At 34.6% G+C, this 8,508-nt stretch overlaps 4 protein-coding genes and 1 long non-coding RNA gene across 9 annotated transcripts in view; 2 read left to right on the top strand and 3 right to left on the bottom strand.

Annotated features, from left to right (window-relative positions):
* Nucleotides 1–818, top strand: part of LOC100637428 (uncharacterized) — a 10,658-nt gene extending 9,840 nt beyond the window's left edge. For all 5 annotated transcript variants that reach the window (XM_020001180.1, XM_020001182.1, XM_020001183.1 and 2 more), the window contains 4 exons: nucleotides 151–221; nucleotides 277–342; nucleotides 392–472; nucleotides 616–818. In XM_020001180.1, coding sequence (XP_019856739.1) covers nucleotides 151–221; nucleotides 277–342; nucleotides 392–472; nucleotides 616–636 — 239 coding nt within the window. In that variant the 3' untranslated portion in view covers nucleotides 637–818. The remainder of the gene's footprint in view (nucleotides 1–150; nucleotides 222–276; nucleotides 343–391; nucleotides 473–615) is intronic.
* Nucleotides 819–1,115: 297 nt separating this feature from the next.
* Nucleotides 1,116–5,909, top strand: LOC100637304 (ankyrin-3-like). The gene is made up of 11 exons (XM_003389279.2): nucleotides 1,116–1,501; nucleotides 1,607–1,709; nucleotides 1,763–1,826; nucleotides 1,897–2,034; nucleotides 2,129–2,197; nucleotides 2,256–2,416; nucleotides 4,092–4,170; nucleotides 4,227–4,341; nucleotides 4,601–4,661; nucleotides 4,724–5,578; nucleotides 5,636–5,909. Exons 1-11 carry the CDS (start codon nucleotides 1,215–1,217, stop codon nucleotides 5,708–5,710), a joined length of 2,007 nt encoding a protein of 668 aa, XP_003389327.1. The 5' UTR covers nucleotides 1,116–1,214; the 3' UTR covers nucleotides 5,711–5,909.
* Nucleotides 5,707–6,094, bottom strand: LOC109585203 (uncharacterized). Its single transcript, XR_002186380.1, has 2 exons — nucleotides 6,007–6,094; nucleotides 5,707–5,932 (listed from the first exon to the last, which is right to left on the bottom strand). It is a non-coding gene; the product is annotated as an uncharacterized LOC109585203 (long non-coding RNA).
* Nucleotides 6,095–6,240: 146 nt separating this feature from the next.
* On the bottom strand, nucleotides 6,241–7,514 carry LOC109585195 (uncharacterized). Its single transcript, XM_020001176.1, has 7 exons — nucleotides 7,392–7,514; nucleotides 7,264–7,338; nucleotides 7,057–7,159; nucleotides 6,924–7,013; nucleotides 6,817–6,880; nucleotides 6,411–6,477; nucleotides 6,241–6,356 (listed from the first exon to the last, which is right to left on the bottom strand). Exons 1-7 carry the CDS (start codon nucleotides 7,441–7,443, stop codon nucleotides 6,241–6,243), a joined length of 567 nt encoding a protein of 188 aa, XP_019856735.1. The 5' UTR covers nucleotides 7,444–7,514.
* Nucleotides 7,515–7,596: 82 nt separating this feature from the next.
* Nucleotides 7,597–8,508, bottom strand: part of LOC100637177 (COP9 signalosome complex subunit 4) — a 4,074-nt gene continuing 3,162 nt past the window's right edge. Inside the window, exons 7-9 of the mRNA XM_011408057.2 lie at nucleotides 8,416–8,508; nucleotides 7,870–7,954; nucleotides 7,597–7,814 (exon numbers count right to left, since the gene is read on the bottom strand). The exon at nucleotides 8,416–8,508 is cut by the window's right edge and continues 9 nt beyond it. Coding sequence (XP_011406359.1) covers nucleotides 7,681–7,814; nucleotides 7,870–7,954; nucleotides 8,416–8,508 — 312 coding nt within the window. The 3' untranslated portion in view covers nucleotides 7,597–7,680. The remainder of the gene's footprint in view (nucleotides 7,815–7,869; nucleotides 7,955–8,415) is intronic.

Here is an 8,508-nt window from a genome sequence, read left to right as displayed (position 1 = left end):
TCATGTGCTTTATAGTCTAATTCAACTGAAATATGTCAACTACTTGGTTGGTGTCCAAGAATGAGGATGTTACTGAAAAGTGAGTATATTTTGCTGCTGTTTTTAATATTATTGTCACTTTTATTATTTGTTATATTTACTTATCAATAGGTCCTTCTGCTAGTAAATGTGAGATATGTGAAGATGTCATGACTGGATTGAAGGATGTACTACCACTAACTGTTAGTATCACCTTTATCTTGTAGTGTCAATAATTGATATATCCCTTCATTATAGTCTAAGTTAACTGTTGATGGATTGAAAGATGCTTGTAAGCTCTTTCCTTCTGATGTAGCAAGTGAAGTAAGAGTTTACTCACTAATCATCTTATACACATTCTATTGTCTTACAGTGCTCTGATATAGTAGTTGAGTATGGGCCTGAGATTATTAAACTTCTTGATGATGCCATTAATCCTCAAGCAATTTGCAAGGTACATATTTACCTTATAATAATGACCAGTGGGTGTGTGTGTGTGTCTGGAGGTGAGTATCAGTCACCACATTTACTGTACAAGTACAATAAAATCTGTTACATCAATTTTATTTTCTTGTTTTTCCTTCCAATTTTCCTTAGGCCATTACTTTATGCTCCTAATTGCTGTTACATGTCTTGTATAAACTTTAATAACTTTTTGCTAATTATTAATTATTATCTAACAGCAGCAGTGACTTTTGAGCTAGCTAGCTGATTATTATAAACTTGTGTCTTGTCTTATTGCTACTACCCATACATGTATTAGTAACAATTGTTATGAATCCTATAATTATGAAATAGAAGCAACTTTTATTCTTTTTGGGTTGCTTCACGTTAATTTTTTATTAAAATAGTTCAAACTTTCTGAATGTCATAAATAATAAGATCAATGAATTTCACACAAGTCTTTGGAGCAATCTTCTTCCATTATTTTCTCACCATTCATTGGCTTGCTTAATATTCTTGTGCATATGATGCTCCAGTCTATAGATAGTGAGTTTGTGAATTCATGAAGCAATGAATATGGGATCAAGATGGGAGGTCTTGGGACAAGCATTCACTGACAATCCTATTCATAATCATCAACCATTGGGTGTAACCTCAAGCAAATTGAACTAGGAGCATACACACACACCCACTCACCTCTTGAAGTTTCTTCTTAGAGCAACTCTTTGGCTCCAGCAGTTGGCTCAGTACTAATGGCTGAAGGCTCAACCCAAAAGGGAGTTGTGTTTTGTACTTTGAATGACAAGGGACTGAAGCAATTTCAAAAGAGGATCAAAGCAGCTTCTGATAAAACTGATCCTGCAGTTGGTGAGTATGAAAAGGCAAAACTGCCTGCACACAAGGCAGCTTTTGATGGGAATGTCCCTGCCCTGGAAGGAATATTTATTACTCAAGTGAAAAATGGTGGGATTTCAATAGCTGACAAAGGAATATCACCAATTCATATGGCAATAAAGGGGAACAAGATGGACTCAGTCAAGTAAGCAGAGAAGAAGAGTGTAGGCTGTGTGCTTTGCATAGGATTACATTATAATGTAGAGCAGAGATATTGGGAATGTGCTATGGACCTGTATATTGTATGTAGGTGGCTCATAAAGTTTACAACAAACTCAATCACAGCACAAACTAAAGATGGAAAGACCCCAGTACACTTGGCTATAGAGCAAGGAAACTTAGAGTGTCTTAAGGTAACCATATTAAGACTATTATTACAGTATTACAGATTTACTTTATCATTAAGGTACTCCTTGGAACAGATGAGAAAGGAGCAAAGGCAGCAATAGCAACAACTGAAGAAAAATCAGGTCATAAAATTATCCATTATAAGAGGAGAGAGATAATTGTCCTGTTACAGCATATTCCTTCACACTGTAGGTCTGACAAGTCTACTGTTCGGTATTCAAAAGCATCAGAATGCTGCATTTAAGTATTTACTGAATGAACTGGGACCTAAAACACTAGCAGTGCCCAATAGTTCTGGTGTCACTGCAGCTCATGTAGCTGCATCAACTGGTAAGAAGACCCATTTATTAGTCCAATGCATTTATAATATGGAACTTATTTGCATTAAGACTATAGCAAATATACTACTGTTGCTTTATATTAGGTAATTTTGAAGTGCTCAAAATGCTAGCAGGCAAACACAAGAAGATGCTCCAAGAAAAGACGACTGATGGTTAGTAATAAACAAAGATATGAGCTCTCTAACTTCTCTTGGTTCTCTTTTCTTTTAGGATGCACTCCAGTTTATTTTTCAGCTCAAGAAGGACAGTTAGAGGCACTCTCCTATCTTCATGAAACTTGTAAAGTTAGTCTGTCAGATGAGCCGACAGTGAGCCAGGGATATCAGGCTATACATGCTGCAGTTAGAGGAGGACACATTAACATTGTAGAAGTAAGTAAGACTAAAGAGTAAAGCATGATTGATATAATGTGGTTGCTTTAAAGTATAATAGCAAGAAATTGAAATTTGAATGTAATAAAAATTTGGTAATTTTTGGGCTATTTTTCAGAGTTTTGGCGTCTTCTTAAAATGGCCGTAACTAGAAAAATTAATGTCGGAATCAGCTTAAATTTTATACACAGCTTAAGGACATCAATTTGTATCGAAAGAATGTAATAAAATTTGGGGTAATTTTGGAGTCATTTTTTAGAAAAAACCATGGACTATAGCCTTGGGTATTTTTCAAAATTTTGGCATTTTCTTAAAATGGCCGTAACTCGAAAAATTAATGTCGGAATCAGCTCAAATTTTCTACACAGCATAAGGACATCAATATGTATCAAAAAATGTAATAAAAATTTGGCGTAATTTTTTGGCCATTTTTTGGAAAAAACCATGGGCTATAGCCTTGGGTATTTTTCAGAATTTTGGCGTTTTCTTAAAATGGCCGTAACTCGAAAAATTTAAGTCAGAATCAGCTCAAACTTGCTACACAGCTTAAGGACATCAATATGTATCAGAAAATGTAATAAAAATTTGAGGTGATTTTGGAGCCATTTTTTGGAAAAAACCATGGACTATAGCCTTAGGTATTTTTCAGATTTTTAGCATTTTCTTAAACGGCCATAGCCTGAAAAATTGAAGTCGGAATCAGCTCAAACTTTCTACACAGCATAAGGGCATCAATATGTATCAGAAAATGTAATAAAAATTTGGTGTGATTTTTTGGCCATTTTTTGGAAAAAACCATGGGCTATAGCCTTGGATATTTTTCAGAATTTTGGCGTTTTCTTAAAATGGCCGCAACTCGAAAAATTAATGTTGGAATCAGCTCAAACTTTCTACACAGCATAAAGACATCAATATGTATCAGAAAATGTAATAAAAATTTGGGGTGATTTCGGAGCCATTTTTTGGAAAAAACCATGGACTATAGCCTTGGGTATTTTTCAGAATTTTGGCGTTTTCTTAAAATAGCCGCAACTCGAAAAATTAATGTCGGAATCAGCTCAAACTTTCTACACAGCATAAGGACATCAATATGTATCAGAAAATGTAATAAAAATTTGGGGTGATTTCGGAGCCATTTTTTGAAATAAACTATGGGCTATAATAGTACAGGGTATTTTTCAGATTTTTGGCATTTTCTTAAAATGGCTGTAACTTGAAAAATTGAAGTCAGAATCAGCTCAAACTTTCTACACAGCATAAGGACATCAATATGTGTCAGAAAATGTAATAAAAATTTGGTGTGATTTTTTGGCCATTTTTTGGAAAAAACCATGGACTATAGCCTTGGGTATTTTTCAGAATTTTAGCGTTTTCTTAAAATGGCCGCAACTCAAAAAATTAATGTTGGAATCAGCTCAAACTTCTACACATCTTAAGGACATCAATTCGTGTTGGAAAATGTATTAAAAATTCAAAGTGATTTTGGAGTAATTTTTTCACTGGGCTATATAGCATAGGGGTTTTTTTTAGAAAACTGAATATTTTTAAAACTCCAAAAATTTATGAGAAAAAAGCTCAAACTAAATAAGTGCATCAGTACAGGCTTTCAACAAACTAATAATAATATCTAATTTAAACCAGATTCATTGCATTTTCTATTATTATATTTCTGTAGTATCTAGTTACAAGCCTTGGTCCTCAAGTACTTCACTTGAAAAGCAAAGATGAATCCACCCCATTGCACATAGCAGCTAGTAAGAACTGGTCCATGCATAGAGTCCATATAAGTGCGGATACCTTTCCTTTTAAGGTGTTGGTGATCATGAGATGTGTAGGTGGATAGTTAGCTATGATAGCAGTGGATCAGTTCTTAAGGCAGTTGATGTTAGTAAAGGGAGTCCAGCACACAATGCTGCTGAGTCTGAGTAAGTATATACACAATATATATCATGCAGAATGGTAGGTTTGACTGCCTATGTGTAGCCTCTTTAGTAAGGACACCATTACATAGTGTCCTTAATACATGTACAGTGTTGCCTCTTTATTAAGGACATCATTGCATGGGTGTCCTTAATACATGTACAGTGTAGTTTCTTTAGTAAGGACACCATTAGGCCCACACTGCATGTCTACCCTTGTAGATAATTATTGTTACAATTATAACAATTTGTTCCTATACTTTAGGCATTCAATAGTTTTAAAGTTTCTCCTTGAAAGTGGAGCAGATCCATACCTGGCAAATAAAGTGAGAGCCACAATCTTCCTTGCTATGCACTGGTACTGCATTATTAAATATTCTTATAATAGAAAGGCGATACTCCTACATCAATAGCATTGCGCAGTAAAAAGCAGAACATGATTGAAGTAGTGAAGAAACAAGAGGAGACACAGAAAGCAACTACACCAGAAACCGACAAACTAATGATAGATCCACTATATGACAGCATAGACAATGTGTTGAATACAGAGAAGACAGAAGAGAAAGGAGAAGAGAGAGCTGAAGAAATAGAAGAGAAAGCAGAAGAGAGAGCTGAAGAAATAGAAGAGAAAGCAGAAGAAAAAGTAAAAGAAATAGAGAAAGAAGAAGAGACTGCAGTAGGAGAGAGTGCAGACGTTACAAGTGATGAAGGTCAAATAAAAGAAGAGGGTGAAGACGAATTTAAACCTGAACAGGAACCAATATATGCTGTGCCAGACCCAGAAGTCATCATCAAGAAGCGTCAATCAGCACTAGATCTACACCCAATAATTCCAGTTGAAGATGAAGAGCCTCCACCAGTTCCAGAGCAAAACTTTGAAACTGAGAACGAAGAATTGACAAAGAAACCTTTAAAGAAGACGTCTTCAGTGCTCCAAAAATGGCCTCATAAAGATGATCCGTCCGACAGCGACAATGAAAAACCTAAGCTTAAACCAACTCGATCGAAAATCATGTCTTCTTGGCCACCTCCGAAAGAAGAGGAGAGAAAAACTGAAGTTGTAAGTGGCGTTGGGAACAAAAAGAAATGGCCACCAGAGCCGGAAGAAGTAAAAGAGTCAAAAGAACAAGAGAAAGAAGAAAAGAAAGAGAAGGAGGAGAGAGCTGCAAAACCAGAAGAAACTAAGAAGGAAGAGGAGCCACAGAAACAATCATTTGTTAAGCTACGAAAAACAATTCGTGAGGTAAGAAAGAGAGAGAGCAACAGTGCAGCTAATGTTTTATTTTTTTGTTATCTGTAGCCTAAACCACTAGAGCCTCAGATCCAAGAGAATGAATTTCAGTCTGCACTCCACAAACTCAAAAAACACAATTAGAAATGAAGCATGCCTCATCTTACAATAGTATTTATAGATGTACAGCTGCAATGTATGGCGGTAATATTATTAATATACATGTGTAATGGCTAACTCAATTCCTATTAGCATAGTTTTATGTGTCTTTATGTACTAGTATGATCAAGTCAGTTTGTTTTGTTAATAATTTGCTGTTTGAGTATTTGAAGATTTGACTCAAGATTACTGAGCTGAGTTTTCAGCCTGTAAAAGAGAGAGAGAGAGAGTGATTGAGTGTACATTTACCATCATATGAACTCTTGATATTAGCTACTTACAATAATCTTTTCTTCATTTTGTATTCTTTTACTTTCTCATTTGACTCGATGTTCTTCCTCCACATGTCTCTACATAACAAAAGTAAATAACATTCATGAGCTTCGTTTTGTAGCTTCATATTTGATTTGATCTCAGTATGTTATACATCATGCAGTCTTAAAAGTACATGGACATTAATCAAAAATAATAATAGAATAGTAGAGCCTATTCTACAAACATAAACTCACATAAACTTACAGTGTTAATGCTTGAGATTCTTCATCAATGATATTCAAATCATCAGATACTGTAGTACCATCATTACTTAGCTTTTCTTTAAGATCAGCTAATTTCACCAGTCTCTCAGCAACTAAATGTAATTATTGCACAATAATAATAATAACATGGTGAAAATATTTTGTACATTTTAGCTTCAAGTTCTCCTTTAATTCATTATTGTCCTCCAACTGATCATTAAGTGATGTACAACCCTACATGAATATTGAACCTCTTTTGATACCATTATCTGATTCTGACAAAATTATGCTATGACAATTCTCTCCTTTTCAATTTTTGGAAACTTTGGCCCAAGACCATGCACTAAAGCACAGGGACTTTGACCCAGCTTTGGAGCAACTTTTAAAATTTGTAAAAAATCCAATTTTGATTGGAATCAGCTCAAAATTTCTACACAATATAAGAACATCTGATAAAAATGCAGAATTATCTACTTTTCAATTTTGACAAAAATTTGTAAATAATCAAATTTTGATTGGAATCACTGAATTTTCATGGTATGAACAAAACATGAGATTCAAGTCATGTTTTACATAAAATGAGATGGCTGATCTGAATCTACCAGTCAATTCCGTCAGAGTGTCCTCACAACTGTTTCTAATGAAGATAAGATTGATGAGATAAAAGTAGCTTCATTTACTGTTCATCCTGTACAATAGAACTGTCCGTCTCCATTTCTTCAGTTAGCTTGTTTACGGACGATCTTTTATTCTCATTAATTCTCTCATAACTAAAAAATAAAAGGAAAGTTTATCAAGGAGTTGCATGCTCACTTGTTGACAAGTCCGTCTAGTTCAAGTGATTTCTGCTCGTTAAGTTTGAGATTCTCTTCGGACTGTGTGTGCCTTACAGCCACTTTAGAGTGCTTGTCTCTCACTGTATATTATATACATGTATATCATAGGAAGGTGGTATATAGAGGATGATTAATAATTATTATGAAGATGAGTGACAACACTCAAAGATACATGTATTCATACCATTTTGCAGTTCATTTTGAAGTTTAAGACGCTGTGAAGTTAGCTCTGTCAGTATGACATCTTTACCAGCTTTCTCTGTGTAAAAAAAATACAAATACATCAACAACAAGCAGAATAGGTTAGCCTACCTTTCTCTAGCTCTGAGACACTACCGAGTATAGCATCAACTTGAAAAGCCATGAAGATGAAGGTGAACCTTTCTAGTGTCAAATGAATCAATGTCCAAGACTCCAAGCAGCTGCAAAATGCAAATTATTATTTTTAATATTCATTTTAAAAATTCAATAATAATTATTAATTAATTATTCATTTCAAGCAACAACGCCCCCACAATTAAATTACAACGAATTAACTTTGAAGAACTAACACAATACATGAATAACAAATAAGGTAAGAGGCCAATGTCTCTCATAATTATTAATAAGCCATTTGTGAGTCCATGGATTTGGCTGTCCATTCTGTGTACTGACCACTGATCTTATCAACAATATCATTGACAAGATGACAAACGGTGTGAATGTGACTATCCCACGAGGGCAGTATCTCTTGATCTAAAAGAGGAGGGGGGGGGGTGGGAGAGTAAAAATAAGACTATTTATTTTGTACTTTTAAAATAAATAATTCCTTTTAGCTGATCAATAGTTCCTGTCATTCTTCCTTCACTTATCATCCTGGCAGTCACCTTTTCAGCCTGTAAAGCACAAAGATACAAAGTGATCCTTTTTGAATACAATACCAGCTGTTTATTTATGAGCATATAATATGAGTCAGTAAATTCCTTGGGTATTTTAATCGGAATCAGCTCAAACTTTCCATGCAACATAAGTACATGTATATGCATCAGGAAATGTAATAAAAATGGAGAATTCTCTCCTTTTCATTTTTGGTAAAATTTGGTCTGCGACCATGCACTATAGTACAGGGACTTTTACCTGAATTTGGAGCAACTTTAAAAATTCATAAAAAATCTAATTTTAATTGGAATCAGCTCAAACTTTCTACACAACATAAGTACATGTATATGCATCAGGAAATGTAATAAAAATGACAAATTCTCTACTTTTCAATTTTGGCAAAATTTGGTCTGCGACCATGTACTATAGTACAGGGACTTCATCCCATTTTGAATCAAGGGTGATAATCATGGATTACTTTATGTCCTGAGACTCCTAACAGTGATCCTAACTCACTGAATGTGATGTTGTTGTACAATTTACTGGCAGAGAGAATGTTATGCTCTATCAC

Source organism: Amphimedon queenslandica, unplaced genomic scaffold (genome assembly GCF_000090795.2).
Source record: "Amphimedon queenslandica unplaced genomic scaffold, v1.1 AMPQUscaffold_13104, whole genome shotgun sequence".
NCBI classification, from domain to species: domain Eukaryota; kingdom Metazoa; phylum Porifera; class Demospongiae; order Haplosclerida; family Niphatidae; genus Amphimedon; species Amphimedon queenslandica.
This window is presented reverse-complemented; position numbering and strand designations above follow the sequence as displayed.

Bases quoted from the DNA above. Each gene is read 5' to 3' on its own strand.
- LOC100637304 (XM_003389279.2), top strand. From the start codon at position 1,215: ATGGCTGAAGGCTCAACCCAAAAGGGAGTTGTGTTTTGTACTTTGAAT. The intron at 2,035-2,128 runs GTAAGAAGACCC...GCTTTATATTAG, and splicing joins TCATGTAGCTGCATCAACTG to GTAATTTTGAAGTGCTCAAA. The intron at 5,579-5,635 runs GTAAGAAAGAGA...TGTTATCTGTAG, and splicing joins TACGAAAAACAATTCGTGAG to CCTAAACCACTAGAGCCTCA.
- LOC109585195 (XM_020001176.1), bottom strand. From the start codon at position 7,443: ATGGCTTTTCAAGTTGATGCTATACTCGGTAGTGTCTCAGAGCTAGAG. The intron at 7,339-7,391 runs GTAGGCTAACCT...TTTTTTACACAG, and splicing joins TGTCTCAGAGCTAGAGAAAG to AGAAAGCTGGTAAAGATGTC. The intron at 7,014-7,056 runs GTGAGCATGCAA...TTTATTTTTTAG, and splicing joins CTAGACGGACTTGTCAACAA to TTATGAGAGAATTAATGAGA.